General features: G+C 54.7%; 2 protein-coding genes and 1 non-coding gene across 3 annotated transcripts; 1 reads left to right on the top strand and 2 right to left on the bottom strand.

Annotated features, from left to right (window-relative positions):
• Nucleotides 1-606: 606 nt before the first annotated feature.
• Plekhg2 (pleckstrin homology and RhoGEF domain containing G2) lies at nt 607-13,573 on the bottom strand. Its single transcript, XM_085841982.1, is given in 20 exon segments — nt 607-858; nt 860-2,274; nt 2,763-3,663; nt 3,776-3,949; nt 5,207-5,223; nt 5,380-5,418; nt 5,494-5,541; nt 5,634-5,735; nt 5,826-5,859; nt 6,191-6,277; nt 6,363-6,455; nt 8,573-8,773; nt 8,913-9,050; nt 9,235-9,385; nt 9,623-9,669; nt 9,761-9,827; nt 10,985-11,085; nt 11,162-11,418; nt 12,040-12,170; nt 12,782-13,573. Coding segments are annotated over 19 exon segments (4,047 nt in total). The 5' UTR covers nt 12,149-12,170; nt 12,782-13,573; the 3' UTR covers nt 607-792.
• Nucleotides 13,574-13,920: 347 nt separating this feature from the next.
• On the top strand, nt 13,921-14,015 carry Trnai-uau (transfer RNA isoleucine (anticodon UAU)). Its single transcript has 2 exons — nt 13,921-13,958; nt 13,980-14,015. It is a non-coding gene; the product is annotated as a tRNA-Ile (tRNA).
• Nucleotides 14,016-18,308: 4,293 nt separating this feature from the next.
• On the bottom strand, nt 18,309-20,029 carry Zfp36 (ZFP36 zinc finger CCCH-type). Its single transcript, XM_021167464.2, has 2 exons — nt 19,929-20,029; nt 18,309-19,247 (listed from the first exon to the last, which is right to left on the bottom strand). Exons 1-2 carry the CDS (start codon nt 19,968-19,970, stop codon nt 18,312-18,314), a joined length of 978 nt encoding a protein of 325 aa, XP_021023123.1. The 5' UTR covers nt 19,971-20,029; the 3' UTR covers nt 18,309-18,311.
• Between the last annotated feature and the right edge of the window lie 3,017 nt (nt 20,030-23,046).

Here is a 23,046-nt window from a genome sequence, read left to right as displayed (position 1 = left end):
AACAAAAGGAGTGTAAGGTAGGAGTTGATGATGTGTAAGATAACTGAGAGGATATGGACAGAGATGGATACTGGGGACATGGATTTCAGAAGGTCTATCTGGAGGAAGGTGCTTGCCTTTGTAGCCCAGGTTGCCCCCAAACTCCTGGGCTCATGGGGTCCTCATTTCAGCCTCCCAAGCAGCTGGGACTGGAGGTGTGCACCACCATGCATGTTCAGCTTTCTTGGACAGGTTAGCATAGTTCTGGATGCCTCAAAACCGCAAAACCAGGATCTGACAGTTTCTAACAGCCCCCGGGAGCTCGAGGGGCCCCATAACACATGCTGGCTTTGAACTTGCTATGTAGCCAAGGATGGCCACAAATATCTGATCTGATCCTCCTTCTGCACACATTTCAGGTATGCACTATCACACCCAGTTTTATGTAGTGCTGGGAATTGAAACTAGGACTTTGCACATGCTAAGCAAGCATTCTACCAACTGAGCTATATGGCCAACCTAAGCTACAGCAAATATTCTTAAGAGCTTTGACATTTTGGGCCACATCAGCCCTTCCCATTCATGGTGTCTGTCCATTTCCCATTACCTCAAGAAAGGCAAAACACAGAGCGTTTCATAAAATTAATTAACAAAATAACCATGACCTCAGGAGGGCCATCTCCACTGGACCCAGACTCCTGGGCTAGAAAGCTACAGCCATTTCTGGACCTGTGTCCAGACTCTGCATGTCATAAGGATGGGTGGCACCTGGGGAAGAAAGTTCTTGAAGCTTAGGAAGCCTAATGTCCAGGCTCACATACGGAGAGTGGCATCAGGAGCCTCCTGGGCCCTGGGAAGGCCCAAAGGCTCCCGGATGAGGGGCTGCCAAGAGAGCAGGGTGGTTTAGCCGGACCTGAGCTTTAGCTGGTCGTAGCCGCCCACCACCTCCTACCTGAATACTAACTGTGGTGGCATAGCTGAGCCTCCTGGCTGGAGGGGCTGGGGGCTGGGGCTGAGGTGGTGGTGAAGGTGCCCGTGACGTGGGGGCAGAGGAGGACCAGTGACCCTGGGAGACTACCGTCCCCTCTCCCCCAGGTCCCTGGCGCCTAGCCAAGCTCTGGCTGATGTATGAAGCTGCCAGGTACCTTGAAAGGGCAGCTGCACTGGGGCCCAGGAGCTGGCGAGTGGAGAGCGATGGGCTATGCGGTGGGGTCAAGTCCAAAGACTCTGAGGTGGCAACACGAGAGACTAAACCCCTTGGTTTGGGTAACTCTACGGTTGTCTGAACTGGGGAAGTAATTAGGCCTTGCGGATCCTGAGAGCATCCTTGTTCAGTCAAAGGCACGGCAGCTGCTGAAACAGGGCCATCTGTGGTGTTCTGTTGGCCCGGTGAAGGTAAGAGTCTGGGAGCTGGTGTGTCTGTGAGGCTGGGCTCTGGACCCAGACACTCTGGAGCATCCTCCTGCTTGCAGGAAGACAGGGGCACTCTGGCCCTGGTGTCTGTAAGGCCTTGCAGCTGGGACACAGGGATGATGGCTGGCACCTGAACATCTTGGGACAAAGATGGTAGAGGGTTGCATGCGACGCAGCAGTCCGGACAACCTCCCTGTGCGGGCAGAGGTAAGGCACCAGGACCCTCCATGTCTGGGAAGTCAGGTGACAATGGCAGTGGGGTGGTGGCTGGGATCTGCTGGTCAGGGCTACTTGTGCACACTGGCGAAGGGCTGACAGCCCAGCCACCAACAGCAGCTAGACCCTGATCAATGCTGACGTCTCTTTGCTCTTGCTCGGCTCGTGGGGCCTTGTTTGGGTTTTGACTGTCTTCATGACCTTCTTGCTTGGGCAACGCCACAGTGTCTGCCTGACACTCTTGGCCAGCAAGGGAAGTGGTGGATTGAACCTGGGTCTCTACACAGTTTCTATGCCCAGCTGATGGAGTGGCAGCTGGAACTTGGCTTTGTAGCTGGCTTGTATCAGGCAAGGTTGAGGCGGTTGGGACCTGGACATCTGGAGGCTCTTGCTTAGGCAAAAGGGATGTGGAGGGATCCTGGGTGTTCTGGAAGTTGCTTTGCCCAGGTAAAGGGACAGGAGGTGGAATGGAGTTATTACTCAGATGGCCTTGCTTGGACAAATCTGAAACATTTAGATTCTGGCCACTCAGGTCATCTCCTTGAATACACAAAGGTGTGGCAGCTTGAACCAGAACAGCAGGGCCCAGAGGGACAGACTCCTGGGTGCAGTTCAGTGGGAAGGCCAGCTCACATACAAGCACATGTCCAAATGCAGGCAGGGCCCCTGTATGCACACACACATAAGGATCAAAAGTTAAGTATGTAGCTCAGCAGAAGGTCACCAGCCTAGAATCCCCCAGTGAGGGGCTGGGGGTATGGCTCAGTGGTAGAGCCCCTGCCTAGAATCCCCCAGTGAGGGGTTGGGGGCATGGCTCAGTGGTAGAGCCCCTGCCTAGACTCCCCAGTGAGGGGCTGGGGGCGTGGCTCAGTGGTAGAGCCCCTGCCTAGAATCCCCCAGTGAGGGGTTGGGGGCATGGCTCAGTGGTAGAGCCCCTGCCTAGACTCTCCAGTGAGGGGCTGGGGGCGTGGCTCAGTGGTAGAGCCCCTGCCTAGAATCCCCCAATGAGGGGCTGGGGACATGGCTCAGTGGTAGAGCCCTTGCCTAGAATTCCCCAGTGATTCTAGGCACTGGCTCAGTGGTAGAGCCCCTGCCTAGAATGTGATAAAGACCCAAGGCCCTAGCACCACAGGGGGGAAAATGTTTTTAGTCACCTGGTTCAGCCTCTTCCTGGGGTGGGCAAGGGGATGGCTGGGGTTGGGCCAGGACTCGAGGTCTGCGGCGGGGTGCATTGGTGGATGCCCTAGTCTCAGCTCGTTGCATCTGCTGGATCCGCTCACTGTAGAGCCGAGCCAACTCTCGCACCCGCGATGCTGACCGCTCTGAATGTGGCATTCCCGTCTTTCCGCTGGTGCTGCCTCCACTAAGATCAGAGTCCTCCAGGATGAGCAGAGGTTCTGGGAAGCCAGGCCGGGCCAGCTGCCCCTGCTCCAGAGCTTGCCAGGCACTCCGGATTTCTGAACAAGAGCGGTATTCCAGTTCTTCCGGGAATCCTTGGACCGAGGAGCCAGCCTCCCTCTGCACAGCTGAGAATGACACGCCTTCTGTGTCGTCCTCCTGCCCCTCTCTGCTTTCTGAGGAGGGCTCACTCAGTCTTTCTGGATTGCTCCCACTCAACAGTTCCCTCCTGGTGGCTTGAGGCTGGGCTGCCTCCTGCAGGGGTCCAGGGAGCCAGGAGCCACAGGGGAAGGAGGGGGTGGTGGCCAAGCTGGGAATGTCAGGCACAGTGGATGTGGGTGAAAGGCAGGGTACCTCAAAAACACCAGGGATGTCAGAGAGACAGGGAAGGCAGGGAGCCTCAGGAATTTCTGGAAGGCTGGGCACGTCACTGGGAATGTCAGTAAGGCTGGGAATGCAGGGAATTTCAGCTGCGCTGGAACCTTCCAGCCCCTCTAAGACGTGGAGCGGGGAAGGCTCGCGTTCATCTGTTTCCAGCTCCTCCTCCTCCTCCTCTTCTGAAGACTCTCGGCTGGGCAGGGATTGGAACGGGAGGGGTTCATTTTCAACTGGCACCCTGGAGTCTCTGGGGAACTTGGGAATGTCGTGGGTGGCTGGCTATAGTGGGCACACAAAGAAAAGCCAAGATATCAGGCCGATGGGATGGGCAGACCGGGACCATGGTCTCTGCCTGCCCAAGTGCTTCAAAACTACTGGCCTGTCAGCTCACCCCCGAGTCCCTGAGGCCTCTCTGGTTCAGCAGTTCTAGGATCTCCTCAGTTATGGAAGTCCCCGACGGGTCCAATGTGGGAGGCCCAGCATCCTCCAGGTCTTCAGGAGGGCCAGAAGCAGACACTGGCTGCAGCTCAGATGCAGGGTGGAGCTCTCCTTCACTGCCAGCATGCTGTAAGGGGGAAGGGCATAGAAGCAAAGGCCAGGCATGCTCAGAGCCCCAAATGCCTAGCTCCTGCTCTTGCACATTGAGGAAGTAGAGGATGACCCCTCCACCACCGTATCATTTTTTTTCCTTCTTTTGAACAGGGTCTTATGTAGCCCAGAGTGGTCTTGAACTTCTAATCCTCTTAACTTCTCACCAAGGTAGCCTAGCTTCACCACAACTCCCCTTACCCCCCCCCCCCTTATAAAATAAGGTGTTGCTGGGGATGGAACTCAAGGACTCCTGCATCATACAGGATTTTCTACCACTGTTATTCCACCCCCCCCCAAAAAAAAAGGGTTTTACTCTATAGCCTGAGCTGGCTTAGAACTCAGTATGTAGACCAGGCTAGGCTGGGCTTGAACTCTAGAGGTCCCCGCCTTTGCCTCCCATTAAAGACCTGGATTTTGCCAGGATTAAAGACGTGTGTGGTACCACACTACACCTGACCTGCTAGCCCTTTTGTATCTTTATTTTCACTTGTTTGGTTTTTCAAGACAGGGTTTCTCTATGTAGCCCTGGCTGTCCTGGAACTCACTTTGTAGATCAGCCTGGCCTCAAACTCTCAGAGACCTGCCTGCCCCTTTTTTATTTTTTATTTTTTTAAAGAATTATTCATCTACTTTATGTTTAAGAGTACACTGTAGCTGTCTTCAGACACACCAGAAGACAGCATCAGATCCCATTACAGATGGTTGTGAGCCACCATGTGGTTGCTGGGATTTGAACTCAGGACCTCTGTAGAAGCAGTCAGTGCTCTTAACCACTGAGCCATCTTTCCAGCCCCCCTTTTTTAATCTTGAGACGAGAATTCACCTATGCAGCCTCAAACTTCTGATCCTCCTGTTTCGGTTTCCAACAGAGTTTGAATTGCAGGCATCTGCCAGGACACCTGGCTTAAGGCCCCCTCTCCCTGCTTTGAGAGTCTCATATAGTCTAGGTTAGCCTAGAACATGCCTGTAGTCAAGGATAACTGACCTCCAAGTCCTCCTGCCTCTATCTCCTGTGTGCTGGGCTTCCAGGCTTGTGCCAGCACATCTGGCTTTATGTGCTGCTAAGGGCTCAAACCTAGAGCTCTGTGCATGCTGGGTAAGCACGGAACCAACTCTGCTATGTCCCTAAGGCCTTTAACCCATGGCTATTCTGACCCAGGGTTGTATCATTTCCCTTCTCCACCAGGGCTGGGGATTCAGGTGCCCAGGCTCTGACAGGGGCATTTCTTACCTTGACTTGAGGCTTATCTGGGGATGGAGAAGAAAAGAAGAGACAAGAACAAGACACAGGAGTAAATTATTTCCAGTGACTGATCAGCTGCCCCCTTCTTCCCCTCCCAACCACTCCCAGACATCCCTGGAAAGAGACGTGGACAGACTGACAGACACAGACCAGTCACTAACCATTCTGGGGAAAAATGACATAAGCTTCCTTTGCTGGCTCTGGGGGAAGGAAAAAGGATGTCAGGAGGCCAGGCCATTGGCTCCCTGGGTCCCCTTCAAGTGGTGGGTACTCACCAGACTGCCTGCGGCCACGGCGACTACCAGAAAGTCTTGGAGATGGAGCTGTGGGAGGAAAGGTCAGAACTCAGTGTGAGCACAGCCCTTCAGCCTTGGGAGATGTGCTGGGGTCTGAACCCACATTCTGTTTCGATTACCTGGGTTTCTTCTGCCAGGGGTAAAACCTGGAGCATCTCGAGGTCGGGGAGAGTCCAATGGGGATGTTGGGGGTTCTGGGACATGTTTGCTCTTTGGAGCACCTGTGGCGAGAGTTGGGGGACTGTCTACTTTCTTGGAAGCATTTCCTCTCTTGGCATAGGCTCACAGGCAGCCCTGGCCCCTGGACTCACAATGCAGGCTGTTTTCCAAGAGAACTTGCTTTGCCTGAAAGACAGAGAGGTGGAAAAGTATTGGACTGATAGGGCTGGGAGGGCAGATGCTGAGAATCAACCATTCCCAGGAACAAATGGCTGCTTCTGATGCCAGGCTAGTGACTGGCAGTTCTTGCCCACAACCCTACAGTGGAGTGTCACTGTCCCTCCAGGAGAGGAAATGGAAGGCTGGCGATCACAAAGCAAGATCGTGCTGGATTCCAAAGCCAGAAAACAGAACTCTGCATGTTTAGCCATCAGGGAGTACAAGAGTCCCACTGGTATTACTCAAGGGTCTGCTGTGGAGACTGGCTCTCAAGGCCACTTTTTGGGCAGGTCCATACCTTGGCAGGGATGGAAGCTGGGTGGTTCTCAAAGAAGAGGCGCTGGAGACAGTGGATCCACAGCCTTTTCTCTTCCTGGTTCTTGGCCTGGGGTGAGGTAGATGGAGGTGAGGGGTTCTGGGTTCTGAGCTGAAGCGGGAATGGGTGTCAGCCCAGCGCACCCTCTGCATACCTGAAACAGGTGTCTGTGCTTGGGGATGGTCAGATCCGACACCTTAAATCCTAAGGGGTCCCGTGGAGTCTCACTTACGCTGAGGTTACAGCACTGAGGAGAGCAGAGAGGGCAGGAAGCTGAGAGCGTCCAGCACAGGCGCCCTTCAGAAAATACCGGGGCTCCCGTCTGCCACAAAGATGCTTCCCACCAGCTGTTTTGCCTTTTAATCCATCACTGGTTCTGGTCACTCTCTTACCAGATTCCTCCCTCCTTTCCTGAAGATACACTCCCTCCTCTTTCTGACTCCCATGAAGAGACTTTCCACACCCCTCTGGACTTTCCTCGAAATTCTAAATGATGCCCAAGTCTATCTTTCAAGTATTCTGACTGACTACTTCCATGGCATTTTTGTTTGTTTTTTGAGGTGTTTTGTGTATCTCTGGCTGTCCTAAAACTTGATCTGCAGGCCAGGCTGGCCTCAAAATCACAGACATCCACCTGCCTCAAGTGTTGGGATTAAAGGCGTGTGCCACCACCACCAAGCCCCTACATTTTTCAAAAGTCTGAGACTCACTATGTAGGCTGGCCTCAAAGTACTAATTCTGTTTTAGCTTTTCCAAGGCTGGGGTTACAGGCATGGTAACCACACACCAGGTTTCCCCCACCCTTTTGTTTTTGAACTGGGATCTCACATCTCCTCAGTCAGTAAGCTGTAGTAGAGGAGAATGACCAGGGACTCCTAATCCTGTCTGTCTTCATCAAGTGCTGGGATAGCAGGCACGCACTGGCACAACTGGTTTATTCTGGGTTGGGATGGAACATGGGGTTCTGTTCATGTGAGACTCTAACCACTGAACCACCCCTGCTAGCTCATGGCTCCTGCATGCTTGTTTGTTTGTTTGTTTTTCTGAGACAGGGTTTCTCTGTGTAGCCTTGGCTGTCCTGGAACTCCCTTTGTAGACCAGGCTGGCCTCAAACTCAGAAATCCGCCTGCCTCTGCCTCCCAAGTGCTGGGATTAAAGGCGTGTGCCACCACTCCTGGCTTCCTGCGTGTTTTTAATTCCTGAAAAACTGCTGGCTAAATATGATGGCACACACCTGTAGACCTAGGCCTTGGGAGTCTGAGGCAGGAGAATTAAAGCAAGTCTGAAGTTAGCACGGCCTGCATAGCAAGTTCCAGGCAGCGAGGCTGGAAAGAGCGCTTAGTGGGGCAAGAAGCACTGTGTGCCTCCTGAAGACTGGAGTTCAGCACCCCATCTCCCCACCCCATTTCCACAGGCGGCAGGATAGAACTGTACGGAGAGCTCTCCCTACCATACCTTCCTCGCACACATGCAAGTAAAATAACGTGCGGGCATCACATGTGGCTCTGCCTGCCCGTCATTCTGCAGGATGGGCTTGCTGCTTTTGCTTTCTCACATTCTAAAGTCCCCTCTCATCTTTAATCCCAGCACTCAGGAGGCAGAGGTATTATGTGTTTGTTAGAGGCCATGCACAGCATACGAGACCATGTCATGTGTATCTGGGAGAGAGGCTATGGGCATGTAAGTCCACGTGTCCCTGGAAGCCAGAGGCTCTGGACCCTCTATAGTTGGAGTTTAGTGGTTTCGAGCAGTCTAATACAAACCCTAGGATCAAATCTGGATGCTCTAACAAGAGTTCCCTCCAACCCTTACATTTCTATCTATTTTACGTGTATATGGGGGCGTGTATGCATCACCGAGTTGCCAGTAGAGGTCAGTGGACAAGTTTGTGGCATCTTTACACACTGGTTCCTGTGGCCGCCAGCCATGCTCACTGTTGCTTTTTTGGTTGGGTTTTGAGACAGGGTCTGGCTCTCTTTGTAGTCCTAGCTACCCTAGAACCTGGAGATCAGTGTGTCCCTGAGATAGGATCTCACTATATAACCTACGCTGGCCTTGAGCTCGCCTGTCGGTCTTCCTGGCCTCAGGCTTTTGCTTCAATCCCACTGCCTCCCCAGTGAGCTACCATGCCCTACTTCTAGCTGTTAATGGTTTTTAATCAGGCTGCCCGGAACTGGTCTTGAACCTTTTCTGTAGCCCAGGTTAGTCTTCTTGTCTCAGCCTTCCCAGTAACTGGAATCAAAGGTCAAATGTCACTGGGCACAGCTAAATATGGTCCTAGGAAGCCAGTCTGTCCCCTTTCGGGAACTCAGGTGAAGATACGTTAGTTTTGACTCTCAGAGCCAGACCCCACTCTATACTCACAAAGATGTGGCCCTTGTAGGTGTATTCAGGCCCCCGACGCTTGGCAACCAGCAGCATCCGGGAGAACAGGAAGAGCAGGCGCTCACCCCCACGAAGTCTGGGGCCTCCCCCGCCTCCCCCTCGGAAGGTTCCTTCCAGTACTAGCTCTCCAAAGGCGCTGAGCTCCGGGCCAGTCCAGCCACCCAGCCGCCGCTGCACTTCCTGCTGGGACCACATCAGGCACAGAGACAGGCCCAGGTTGGTGGCACACATATATAAGCCAAAACAGAGGCGTTAGTGACCGGGACACACTGAGCAATGTCCCCCAGCTCAGGTGCCCCAGCCCACCCCGGGGGGCCACCTGCAGGCGTGCAGCATGCTCTTGCTTGCGCTTCATGTCATTGATGTACCAGGCCACTGCAGTCATGGACACAATGGCTTCCTCCACCATCTCTCGCCCTCCAGTGTCTGGGCCCTCTGCCCAGTGCTTGCCCAGTTCCTGACAGTCATCCAGCAGGGTAGAAGGATGGGGGAGAAAAAGAGAAAAGAGGAGAGGAGTGAGTCAGGAGGCAGAGCAACATGAAAGGGGAGGGGCAGACCACAGACAGTCAGGGTACCAGGGGTGGCTGTTAGACCCAACCATGCCCCCTCTCCACAAGCCAGGCCTCAGGGGCACAGCTGACCTGCAGCAGGAGATGGTACTTCAGGATGCGTTGAACAGGCTTCAGCAAGAAGCTCTGCAGAGGCAGGGAGTGACGGAGCTGGGCCTGACGCTCCTGCAGCCACAGAGTGGCTGGTGGGGACACTGACAGCTCTCGGAGCAGGGCCAGGGAGCTGGGGGGCACAGCATAGATCAGTGGTGGCTGGCACTCCAGCAGGCAGGACTGGGAGGAGGCGGCCAGGGTCAGGGATGATCAGGTCAGGGTAGTTAAGGAGGCCAGTGACTATCAAGGTCTAGAAAGGGCTGCCCCTGGGCACAGGGTTGGGGGCAGTAAAGGGTAGGGGGTAGCGATTTGGCACATTGGCTCATGGGAATAGCCGGGGGCCAAGCAGGGACTCCCTCTGCCTCACCTCGGGTAGTTCATGCAGTACAATGTATAGATGTCAAAATCTTCGCTCTGTGGGGACATGGGAGTCAGCACCACCTAGATCCCCATGGCCCCATGATTCCCAGGCCAGCGTCCCCCAGCCTCAAGCTGTCCTACTCACTCTTTGCACGAAGCACTCGGCGATGCCCCCTGCACTGCTGCAGCCCTCCAAGTCCTCCAGGAGCTCACTGTGGGCAGGCGAAGGGGAAGGTAAAGGACTTGCCTGCCTCCCTGTCCCATGACAAAACTCCAGAGAGCAACAGACAGGTAGGAAGGAGCCTCAGATGGCTACACCAGAAAAGTATAGCCTGCTCATTCTGTCTCCTCACGGCTTCGTACTATTCAGCCTGATAACCCTGGCATGGCTGGCATGCCGTGACCTAGGGAGTGACACCACAGCCCTGGGAAAGGGGGTGTTGGTAATGCCCAACTAACTTAGGTAGCTTAGAATGTGTTGTAAGCCAGGGAGTGGTGGCATTATCCTGTGATCTCAGCTATTTGGGATGCAAGGAAGGGGGACGGAGAGTTCGAGATCACTGTGGGCTACTTAGTGAGATTCTGGTCTTAAAGCAGCAGTAGCAGTAGCTGACAACAACAAGAGAGAAGAGCTGAAGGCACAGCTCTGGATGCTGAGGCAGGAGGATCTCAATTTTGAGGCCAGCTTGAACCACACCAGGAGACCCTAGGTGTGGCCGTGCATGCCCGTAATTCCAGCACTGGAGAAGTGAAGGCAGGATAATGAGCTTTGTATCTTCATCCACCTAGCAAACTCCAAGCCTCGTTAGGAGAGGCCCTGTTGGTCTCAAATAATAAAACAAAATTTAAAAGCTTCTTTTTTACTGGGTGGTTGGTGGCGCACGCCTTTGATCCCAGCATAACAGAAGGCAGAGGCAGGCATATCTCTGAGTTTGAGGCCAGCCTGGTGCACGGAGTGAGTTCTAGGGCAGCCAGGACTACATAGAAAGACCATGTCTTGACACCTCCATTCCCCCTAAAAGAGCTTCTCTTGGGATTCTGAGATGCTACACTTGGGCTCCAGTGTCTTCTTCACTAGGGCAAACAACCAAATAGGTTTGTCCAGAGCTCAGGGTGTCCTAGGCCCACAGAAGTACAGTAGTAAGTTGGGACTGGACACTCAGACTGGAGGTCTGAGAGCCCAACATGGCATCTGTATGGTTCTATACTTCTTCCCACCCTGGGTCCTCACTGTCCCCATCATGTCACCACACTTCCATGCCAGCCCACACAAGGCCACTGACTAAGAGGCACTCAGGCTAGTGTTAGGCCACAGCCCCTCCCCTGCCACATCAGCCAGTCCCCTTGTGGTCCCCACCCTGTCCCTCACCTGCTAAACTCATAGATGTCCTCGATGTTGGCAAACAGTGTGCCCACCTGCTCCATGTTCAGCCCCAGGGCCCTGCCATCCATCAGAGGGCCTAGGTAATCCTGTGGGGATGATGGGTTACAGAAGCCAAGGGCCTGTCTTGGGTTCCCGCTGTCTTCAGGTACCTGCCCACCTCACCTCCACGATGCTGCGAAGGTCGCGAACATATGCCCGCTCTGTCTCCACAATCTCCCTGGCTACTCGTTCCAGTCTGGAGGGTTTCACCGAACCCTGGATTCCCACAGGCAGCAGGTGCAGGCGTATGGGGGGCTCCGGCAGGGGCTCTGGCCTGGAGGCTGAGCAGGCTGGAGATGGGTCCCCCTCGGAGCCCACAGTGCTCAACGAAGTGGAGCTGCCAGAGCCCCTTGGAGAAGCCATGGTGGGGGCTGCCTGCGCTGCTGAGGTAGGGAGCAAGTGGTCAGGGCTTCCTAGACACACGGTCTTACGGCCCCCGTGGTCACCCACACTCAGCTGACAGTCCCCACAGGTCTCTGCTCCACTCCTCTATTGGTCCAGTCTGATCAGTACCTACCTACCAATGCTCCTTCCTCTCTGGGACTTAAACCTCCAGTGCTTTTAGTCACATCTTCCATCAACCACACCTATTGTTGTGAATCTGTCCAACTGACCTTGTCACTCACATAAGCACAGGCCCTTTATGTTCAAGTCCGAATTCCTCAGACGCACGGGGCCCGGTCTAATGCAGCCATGGTAGAACCCTTCACCCAGTTCCCTTTCCACCACACAGCTCTTAACAGCCCCCACCTCTTCACACTCAACTTTGTCCAGTTACTTAAAGGTGCAGCTGTGGGCCTTTGCACATACTGTTCCCTGCATGCAGAATTCTTCTTTGAGTCCAACTCCTTTCTCCTGAATTCTCAGCTTAGCAGTCTCCTCCGTGGTGACAGGGCTGGGCTATCTTGGCCATGCTCAGCACTAGGCGAGCTATAGAGGGATGCTCATGGTCCTGAAGAAGGGACAAATGCCTACAGGCTCCACCTGTCTGGGCTGCTCACCTGTTGGAGTGTCACTCACTGCTGCGCAGTCGCAAACTTCACCTTGGTGGCCACACCCGAGCCTAAGGCTGGGTTTGGACAGGCTCAATCCCCGGGCTCCCTCGGGCATGATTGAGTGGCACAACTCCGACCTACAAAGAGACCCACTTCTTGGGAACTAGACTTCACCGGTCTCTCGGGCCGCTCCAACTCACAGAGAGGGTGCTGGAAGCTGATCTAAACTCAAGGAGGGGCCCCAAGAAGATACAAAGTGAAAGAAGGGGCTGAGAATACAAGCCAAAGATGGAAAAAGGTTGAGACAAAGAACGAAGACGGCAAAAGTGCCTGAGTCTGCAAGTCCCATCTGTCTGGCGCCCCCCCTCCCCAAGGCTCACGGATCCTGGGAACTCTCAGGCTCAGGCTGAAGCTGAGGGCTAGGGGCAGGGCTGGGAAAAACCGTGGGCGGGAGAGGCCGCGGGGTCCCAGGGGAGGGCGGAGGCTGGGGGACCGGATGCCAGGGTCCTACAGACGGTTCCTTACCCCGCCCAAGACGGCGTACTGGGGCGCTGGCCCCGAGTCCTCCACCCAGCTCCAGTCGGTCCCTCGGCGCCCCAACCGCGGTCCCCACCGTTGGATCCACCCCTGTGCAGTTGCAGCCCCCAACTCCAGCCGGCGCCTCCGCTACCCCCCGCCGGCACGCCCCCTCATTGTTCCGCTTCGGCGCCGCCCCCTCCCCCAGCCCCGGGCCCCTCGCTCCCCTCACCTCCCGGGGAGCCACGGGCCTTGGGGTCGGGAGTCCCGCGCGTCTGGACCGTAACGCGCGCTCCCTGGGGAGGCTCACAACCCAGACTTAAGGTCGTGAACTTGGGGTTCTCGGACTCCAGAATCTGGGGAGAGTTGGGATCCGGAGTCCGAAGTCTCGGTGTTCTAAATAGAAGATGCTGCAATCCTCTACTCGAGTCTCAGACCAGGGCGCTGGGGACCCAAACTCCTCAGTCTTCTAGGTAGGGCTGTGTGTTGTCGGGAGCACCGGGATTCCAGAGTTTCCAGAACCCGAGGGGCAGGAGTGAAGTCACCTCCGGGAGGGACCGCAAGGACTGGCTAACTCCTCGGTCTCCTGGAGGTGATGGATGCTGCAGCCCTAAGTCGAGGCGCGAGGTCCTGTCCCCAAGTGGCTCCAGGAGGGGGTCTTGGACTCAGAGTTGGGACCCCGTGGGAAGGATGCACGGCCACAGATCCTACGGTCTTCGAAGCCGGGTGCGGGACGGGCCTCCAGCCTCGGGGCTGACTTCCCGAGCCCCGGGCTCCTCCAGGAGGGGGCGCTGGACATCAGAGGTGCGGGCCCCTCTGCGGGAGCCGGGACTTGCGGGTCTCCTAAGACGCGGGACAGAAGTACCGGACGCCTGGGCCCAAGACTATGAACGCCTCGGGCTCCGGGATGAGTATCTTGGGGCTCTGGGGCGGCGGCAACGCCGCATCTGGGGCGGGGAGAGTCGGGTCCCAGATGTGGGGAGGGGGGGCGGCCGCCCAAGGCTTCTCCTCCCCTTTGCCGCCGCTGCGGCTCACATCCTGTTCCCGCCCGCTGGGGGGAGGGGCCGCCTTCCGGCACGCCCTCCCGCAAAGGCTTTTAAAATCCCCGCCCCCTACTCTGAATAATCGCAAGCAAGCGGTTCCAACGGCGAGTCGCCGCCCACATTCCAAGAGCCTAGAGCCGGGAGGACTTTTTACCTTTTACAGCAAGGGCCCAGGAGGCGTGAGAATCTGGAATAGTCTCACACTCTTGTTCTTATTGGTCGATCGGCGGGCTTTATATTTGCATATGTAATGTTGGGCCGAGACGTTCAATAAAGTGGTGCAACTACAACTGACTGAAGGACTTTGTGGCGCGAGGGTGCGGCCGGAGCTCCAGTGGCGCAATCGGTTAGCGCGCGGTACTTATATGTCAGTGCTAGGCGTAAGCGATGCCGAGGTTGTGAGTTCGATCCTCACCTGGAGCACTTCCTTTTTAACTCATCTACCTCTTTTTTGGTGTTCTCTCATCAGTTTAGATAGTTTAGAAGTCTTCACATTTTATAATTTCAATCAAATGTTTTGGCTTGTTTGAGACAAGGTCTCAACATGTAACTCTCTGGCTGGTCTGGAAGTCACTATGTAGACCAGGCTGGCCTTGAACTCACAGAGAGCGCCTGCCACTGCCTCTGCCTCTGCCTCCGGAGTACTGGGATTAAAGACGTGCGTCACTGTACCCGGAAACTACAGAATTTTTGAAGAATGAACATTTCTTTGTGAATTTTTTGTAATGGTCGGTGGAACAGTACCAAAGTTGCAGTTTCTATTCTGGTCGCCAGAGGGCAATAACGTCTCTTATTAAACGGCCTGGGCGTCAGATAAAATCCAAATCTCAGATCCCAGGGATGGATGGATGCTTACAACACACTCTTTATGGATATTTGTCTTCTTCAAGTTTCTGAACAGATTTTTTTTTTTTTTTTTTTACTGAACACTCACTAGGTACTGTATCTTCTGTCTCTGAGGACTTGACTTTTTACTAAGGAGACTGAGTACTGAAAGTCTACGAATTAAGTACTTTTTTTTTTTTTTAATTTGACTTTCCCTATGTCACCCAGACTGGTCTAAACTGCTGGCTCCCTCGCCATCTGGGAGAGTTAGTGTATCGTTAGATTAGGTACTGATAAGTATGGAGCAGGTAGGGGGGGATGAAGATTATCATAGCTGTCATGGATGAACTTTTTATTTTATGTGTATGGGTGTTTGGCCTGCAAGTGTGTCTGTGTACCACGTTCATGCTTGGTGTCCAAAGAGACTGGAGGAGGGCGGCAGATCCCCTGGAACTGCAGTTTCAGAGGGTTATGAGCCTTGCGGTGCAGGGAATCAAACCAGGTGCTCTGTCAGAGCAGCCAGTGTTCTTAACTGCTGACCATCTCTCCGGCCCCAGGGGAGATCTTTGAACAGACAGACACCTGGAGGAGGGGAAGGAGCCATGGGAACAGCAGAGAGATGCTCCAGATAACACTCTAAGGCTGAAGATGGGTGTGTTAGTGGAGCAGGTGAGAAGAGGTGGGGGTGTGGGGATGCAGGCTGTTGGCTGTGGTGAGGATTTCGATCTTTGTGATTTGCCTCTGGTGTTCTAACAAGCTTCCGGGAGCAATTTACTACCGGGAGGAAGGAGAGAACAGGTCCTTTTAGACCTGGATACTAGCAAGGTGGGCTTTCGATGAGAGGGCCCTAGAGGCTGGAGTGAGCTATAGTCTTGGCTGTGTCTCTGGAGCAGGTCTAAGGGGATGGTGTCACAGCATTCCTAGTGTCCAAGGAGGCCAGGAGAGGACTCTGGATCCTGTGAAATTGGGAGTTGTCACCTGTCATGTGGGTTCTTTGCAAGAGAAGCAAGCCCATTCTCTTAACCTCTCAGCCATCTGTCCAGGACCTGGAGAGGTCATATACTTAGACCAGGGTTTTTTTTGGTGGTGGTGGTGGTTTTTTGTTTGTTTATTTATTTATTATTATTTGTTTGTTTGTTTGTTTTTTGAGACAGGGTTTCTCTGTATAGCCCTGAGCTCTGGCTGCCTGGAACTCTATAGACCAAGCTGGTCTCGAACTCAGAAATCTGCCTGCCTCTGCCTCCCAAGTGCTGGGATTGGGATTAAAGGCCACCACTGCCCGGCTAGACCAGGGTTTTGCAGACGTTGAGCAGGCACTCTGTACTTAGCTACATCCCCAGCCCATGGTGAGTGTGTGAGTGTGTGTGCGCGTGCGCGCGTGTGCACGCGGAACAAGAGCCTTTTTTTTTTTTTTTTTTTAAGTTTTCGAGACAGGGTTTCTCTGTGTAGCCTTGGCTCTCCTGGAACTCACGCTGTAGACCAGGCTGGCCTCGAACTCAGAAACCCACCTGCCTCTGCCTCCCAAGTGCTGGGATTAAAGGCGTGCGCCTCCACGTCCGGCTAGAGAGACTTTTTAAAAGGCACCAGTGCCAGGGTAGTAGCTGTGTGCTTCTGTTTTCTAGTGTCCCTCCGTTTCTTCCTCTCAATGACCAGTGCTCTACCTTCCGGATGCCTCGGGGAATTTTGAGTTTGTTTCCCTCTCCCACCCCTGTTCTACATACCAGGGCCTGAGCTCGGTCTTACAAGGGAGGCAGTGTCCTGGGAGAGGAGATCAAAGGTCAGCAGAACGGAGTGAAAGAGAGTCAGGGTGAGAGGAAGAGCGAGGTTAAGAGTGTACAATTAGGAGGGAAGCAAAGGGCCTAGCAGGAAGGGCTACAGTGGGAGCTCATTTCAAAAACAAACGGAACAAAAGTCCCAGGGGCTAAGAGACGAGGGGAAACGGGGAGGAGCTACAGCAGTGGGTGGGAGGAGATGGGGAGAAGAAGAAAGAAAAGAGGAGGGAGGAGAGGGAGGAGGCTGCGAGGAGGGGAAGAAGCGGAGGAAAGCGAAGAGGGGCGGGGCGCGGGCCCTGACGCGGGCAGCTTCCGGGCGCGGCCCGCCCAGCTTAGGCTGGCTGCCGCCGCGGCCTTTTTCCTTGTATGGTCGGACGAGGAGGCTGCCCTACCCCTGCGCCCCGCGAGCCGAACCAGACGAAGTTCCGGAAATGCCCGATCGGGGTCTGCAGATGCTCGAATTCTGGCCAAGATTCTTTTAAGTGTCTGGAGACTCCCAAGTTGCCTGGTGCCGGGGCCCGAGATTCCAAATGGAGCCTAGAAATCTCACACGTCTTTAAAGCCTCTGCCCCAAACCGGGAGGGTTCATATCTATAATCCTAAACATTCATAGGGTTGAGGCTGGAGGATTGCCAGGAGTTGCTCGGGGTTCAGAGGGATACCCAGTCTTCCCTGCCCTCCCCTACAAACAAACAAAAAATCCATAAGGGTGAGAGGGCTCAGCAAGTAAAGGCGCTTGCCACGAAGCCGTAAGACCTAATTCGATCCCGGGACCCACTTTGTGGAAGAGACCAGATTCCTAACACTACACATTTACAAGTCGGGCATGGTGATCTGCGCTTGTTATCCCAGCAGGAGGTTGCTGAGAGTTAAGATAAGTTTGAGCTAGGGTCGACTTTATTTAGAAAAAAAAGTTAAACTAAAAAAAGTCCTCTATCAAGTCCGCCCAAGCTGTCTGCGCAGGGTTCAGAGTCCCCTAGGGCCCCGGCTTTGGGTGACCCCTGACCCTGGCCGCCCGGGCTCGCCTTCCGGCACATTCCGTCCTCGCCGCCCCGCCCCACCCCGCCCTCCTTCCTTGGCCCTGTGGGGACGGAAACATCCCGTTCCTGCCCGAGCTGGGTCAAGAGCCGGAGGGACAGGACCGGAGCACCCCTTACGCCAGAACTAGCTCTCCTTGTTCCTACTGGGTGACCTCATCTCGCCACGCCCCCTCAGGTGAACACCCGGGCTGGTAACGTCACTTCCTGCCAGGTAAGCGCCCCCAGGCAGCATCGCTCACGGAAAGGTCTGGAGGTCAGTTTACCCACCATCACAAGGCTGTGAGCCGCGAAAAAGACAAATTTCATCTCAGTTCACACTCAAGATTTTATTTAAAAATTCCAACCCCCCCCAAAAAATAGACTTGTACGGTAGCAATATATTAATATATTATAGCATATACTTAATACAGTATCAGTTTTAACATTACAAAAAGAAAAACGGAGTAGACGACCCAATATATATAAATACTATAAAATCTTATTACAATAAATAAAGTCGTCATAAATAAAGGACCCACTGGTTGGGGGTTAAGGGATTTGGCAATGGCTTTGGCTATTTGCTTTAGGAGGGAAATTTGAGCACCAGGATTCTCAGGAGAGGCTTCGACCACGGGACACTGAACTTCAGGGTCTAGTAAAAATTAGGATAGTATTGTGGGAGCCGGCTCTTCACAGCACTTAAGATTCCAGGAGACCAGAGTTGCAGAGGGGCTGGTGCATACCTGTAACCCCAGAACTTGGAAAAGGCTAAGGCAAGATTATATTGAGTTCAAAGCCAGCCTGGGGTACCATAATAGGCTCCTATCTCAAAAACAACAGAAGACTTGGGGCCTGGAAGACCAACTGTCAACTGTCTCCCTCAAACATCTTAGGTACCCTAGGAACGGATCCACCCAAACACTGAATTTGCAAACTAGGGACCTGCCCCAGCCCAGCACCAGGGAAATGGGTTATTGCATCTTGGAATGTCCAGAAGAAGGGACTTATTAACTTAGAGGAGTGCCCCAGGTCCCCACAGCAATGAGCAGTCCCCGCCCTCTCTTTGAGATCTAGTTGATCCATACTGGGTAGGTAGGCACTTGTCACTCAGAGACAGAGATGCGATTGAAGATGGGGAGACGCCTCGGGGGTGCAGGGGTCTGGGGAGGCCCAAACACCCCTGCCTCAAAGACAGGTGAGTCTGACCCCCCCAGGCTGCTGCCGCTGCTGGCGTAGTCATCAGGATCGGATCCCAGAGAGTGGGCAGATGGGCTCCGAGCCAGGCCACCCAAGGGCCCCCAGATGGTGCTAGGGGTAGTAGACCTTCGGCAGGAGGGGCAACAGCCTGGGTTAGGGTCTCTTCGAGTCACAGGGGTCCCAGGGGCAGCAGAGAAGGCAGAAGGGGAAAGTGGAAGATCCCCAGGGGGCGGTGGGGAGCTGGAAGGCGAAAAGGAACAAGAGGACAGGGAAGGGCCAGAAAAGCCTGGCGGTGGCGGCGAGCTTCTGCGGCCTGAGGGCAAGCCTGAGAAGCTAATGCTTTGTCGCAGCACATGGGGCTGGCCAGGGAGAGCTAGGTCCTCGGTGGGGTTGTGGATGAAGTGGCATCGAGAGCCATAGGGGCAGCGGCCCTGGAGGTAGAACTTGTGGCAGAGTTCCGTTTTGTACTTGGGGTGGCGATTGGCTTGGCGCAGTTCACCCAGGCCGTGAGCAAACTGGCACTTGGCCCCGTAGCGACAACGCCCGCTTTCTGAGTAGGTCCGACAGAGCTCGGTCTTGTATCGAGAGGAGGCGGTGGGAGTTGCAGTAGGCGAAGTAGGTGAGGGTGACAGCTCAGGGCCTGGGCGGGGAGCCAAAGGTGCAAAACCAGGGGGTGGGGGTACCCAGCCACAGCTTCGGCCCTCCACCAGGCTAGTGGAGCGGCCAGTCAGGCGAGAGGTGACCCCAGACGGGATGGAGTCCGAGTTTATGTTCCAAAGTCCTCCGAGGGATTCAGTTCCTCCGTGGTCGGATGACAGGTCATGGCTCAACGACTGGAGGCTCTGAGAGGAACAGGGTTCGGTTAGGCCACTAGAAAAGGTAAGGTGACGACGCCCCGCCCCTGTTGTAAAGCACTTCACGAGCTTGCCAGTCCGGTTTGTGGGTTCTCGGCCTGAGCCCCACCCGGCTCACACAAACTCCAGGGAGAACCTGACTACAGAGGTTTGAGTGTTTCCACATGACTGAAGGTAGTAATCCAGAAAAATCTAGGAAGCCCAGTATCCCCGACGGATCGAGAGAGGGTTCCCCCACAAATCAAAGCACACTGCTGCTCGCCAACTTTGGGCCTCTAGACCCCCCCCCCCCGATATGGCCGCCCACCGGGTGCTCGTTTCACAACTTGGAGGAGCCGGCCAAAGCTGACCCAGGAGGCCAGATCTCTCTAGAACTCTGACCGTGTCAACTCCCCCCCTCAACCTTAGCACCTGCTTGGCCGCCAAACCGCGCCATGGGCAGCGAAGGGCACTAGACAGGTGTGATGCCGCTTCCGCCCTGGGCGAGTGACAGCAGTGCGCCAGCTTTTCGTCCCCAGGGGATCGCCGGTATCTGGACCGAGGCGCCGGGCTCGCTGGCTCCCTCTCTCATTTCCAGCCAGCCAGGGCTAGTCTGAGAAGGAACGGAGGCGTCCCGGGCCTAAGTTTGGTGCGTCGGGGATCCCGGGATGCTGTCTAACTGGTACTCACCTCGTAGATGGCAGAGAGATCCATGGTGGCGCGAATGGCCATGGTGAAGAGACCGACTGTCGGTTCGCAGAAGTCAGGCTGTGGCCCGCAGCTGGAGCTTTCGCCTTTTATGGGGCGGCTTGGGGGCGTGGCCACTAGAGCTTCCCGGACGCGCCCCCGCGGCGTAGCCCGGCCGGCCTGGTACTAGGCCCCTTCCGCCTATCTGCTGGTTAGCATGCAAAATGTGCCTGAACTTGGCTCTCCCGCAGCCCCGGCCCCTCTCGGGGGTAGTAGGGAGGGCTGTGTACGACCGACTGATGGTGATGGTAGCGGGGCGTCCTAGTGTTTTTCAGAGGTGGAAGGCAGTCGGGAAGAGAACTGGGGCAGAAGTGGGGGCAGGGCTCTAGGGACAATTGACAAGGGCAGAGACTGAGGGCGTGTGCGTGTGAGACAGACGGGGGCGGGGAGAGACAAGCTGGAAGAGACAGAGATGGCCAGAAGCCGAGAGAAAAACAAAGAGACAGTGAGAGAGACAATCACAAGTAGAACCTGCTGGTTTAGGACTGTGATTCCAGCCCCTCAGGGAGGCTGAGGCAGGAGACTGGTAGTTCAAGGCCTGGCTCGACTATACAGTGGGTTCTAGGGCAGCCTGAGTAGCTTGGTGAGACCCTTCTCTTAGGAAGTAAAAAGATGCCAGATCACTGGTGGCCCAAACTTTTAATTTCAGCACTTGGAAGGCAGAAGCAGACGGATTTCTTTGAGTTCGAGACCAGCCTGGGCTACAGAGCCAGTTCCAGAGCAGCCAGAACTGCACACAGAAACCCTGTCTTTTTTTTTTTTTTTTTTTTTTTGGTTTTTCGAGATAGGGTTTCTCTGTATAGCCCTGGGTGTCCTGGAACTCACTCTGTAGACCAGGCTGGCCTCGAACTCAGAAATCTGCCTGCCTCTGCCTCTGGAGTGCTGGGATCAAAGGCGTGCGCCACCATGCTCCGCTGAGAAACCCTGTCTTGAAAAACAAAACAAAGGACAAGACAGTGGCATATGGTTGTAATCCTGGCATTTGGAGGTGGAGGAAGGGGGATCAGGCGTTCAATGTCAGACTAAGCTATTGATTGAGTTCCAGGTCCTACTTCTAAAAAAAAAAAAAGAGAGAGAGAAACCACGAAGGTAAGGAGGAAGTAAAACGAAGTCTCAGCGACTTGGTATGTACTCCTTAGAGCCAACCCTATTATAGAAAGAAAAAAATGACATTTACAAAGTGGGGAAACAGTAAGACAGGGAGAGGGGACTGGGAAACAAATCTAGGCGAGGAAGTGGGTTACAGAAAGATAAAAAGGCGAAATAAAAAGTAAAACTTGAAGGCATAGAACCTGTAAGACGGTTGGTCCAGGTAGGGACCGCTCAGAGCCTCTCTCAGCTGTAGCTCAGCAGTGCCCTTCCAACCCCCTAGTCTAGCAAGGCGGGATAGCACATTTACCCAAGCTGCAGTTTAAATTATTAAGAGGTTTTGCTTCCGAAAACTCAAGGTTGGAACAGCTTGAGTCTTTTATTAGGGAGGAAGCTCTCCTCTATTGAAACAATGGGCCGCCTTCAACGTTGAATGGGTTTCTTGTAATGCAAGCAGTCTTGACCAAAGTTTCCAGTCTCTGGAGCTCTGTAAGGTTTTTGCTTTTTAGTCGGGTCTCCTTAGCCGGCTTGGAACTTGCGATCCTCCAGTCTCCACCACCCAAGGAGTGTTAGGATTACAGGCATGGCCGCCACACCCAAGTCAAAAGTGTTATTTCAAGGATATCTCTAGGGAAAAAGAGTTCTTGTGTATGGGGGTTATCACTGCCAGGAGTGTAATTACCATGCTGGGAAGTTCTCACACGGTGCGTTGCGCACTCGTATCGAGGTAGGGAGAGTCTGCCAGGCTACTTACTGGCTTGCCTCATAGGAGAGGGGGTTGGGGGGAATCCCTGGTGCAGCGCTTTCTGGGGCCAAGGGGCCTTCCTGGGCTGGTCCCGTGAGCAGGGCGGGCCTTAGGCTGCTTGTGGCACGGTTGCGGCCTCCCGCTCGCCCGTGACTCACTCGCTTAGGGCGGGGGAGGGGGGGCTTCCTGGAAGCCGTGACGAGGACGCTCAGCCCGGACGCTTGGGTTCCTTCTCTTGTAACCAGGGTTCCAGTCTGTTGTAAACAGTCTCGAGGACAACGGGAAAAGAGGGAAGGAGGGGCACAAAAACTTGCCTCCCGCCCAGTTTACAAATCCCTGAGCCAGCCAATTTTAGGACCAAACGCCAAAAGCGAGGGTTAGGGTGGGGCATCTCGGGGTTTTTGGAGGCCAGCTGGGACTGGATCATGGAGGAGTAATTCCAGTTTCGATTCCCTGGAGACTGGGAGCCTTTTGCCATTCCTGACTCAGCCTGGCCCCCTCCTCTATCTGCTGAGTCACTGGGATTAAAGCTTGGATGCCTGGTATTGGGCTACTCTCTAAAAGATGAGGGCGTTGGGGATAGAAGAGGGTTTAAGCAGGACAACCCCTCTGAAAATCAAGACTTTACGCCGTAGGACTCACAAAGTGTGTCGTCATCTAAAATACGGGGCCAGGTGCTAGCTCTTTCCTGCCCCACACTTTGTGCCTTGGCTCTCAACCCGTTCCTTTGCTTGTCCAGTGGTCCAGACACACATCACCTCCTTCAGCACCAGGAATCCAGGCCCCACTTATTCTCCCTTAGACTCGCGGCCCTCTTCCCTCCGACCTAGAGGTCCAAGATCTAGGCCCCAAGCCCCTGTTCTCCGGATCTAGGAGTCCGGGGTTCTATCCAGCCCCCGCTTGTGTGCCCCAATCCCAGGAGGAAGTTCATGGCCTGACTCCTCCCTGCTCCCCACGTAGCCAGCGGGGAAAATCCGCGGCCCAGACAGTGGCCGGGAATCCCCTCTGGAATGACGGTGGGGAAGGGGATGGCCAAGGTCCCTCGGGGCAGGCGGCCACGTCCTGTGCGCGCTGGGGTTGGGGGTTGGGGTAGAGAAAGGGGCGGAAACCAGAGAGGCTAAAAATATAGCAAGCACTTCCGGCCTAGGGGGAGGTGAACTCTGAGCTGAGTTTCCAGAAAAACAAGCAGGGACGGGAAACGCGGGGGTGTGAGAGCCAGTGGGCGGG

The sequence above is a fragment of the Mus caroli genome, unplaced genomic scaffold (genome assembly GCF_978045245.1).
Source record: "Mus caroli unplaced genomic scaffold, Mus_caroli_1 scaffold_8, whole genome shotgun sequence".
Lineage (NCBI taxonomy): Eukaryota > Metazoa > Chordata > Mammalia > Rodentia > Muridae > Mus > Mus caroli.
This window is presented reverse-complemented; position numbering and strand designations above follow the sequence as displayed.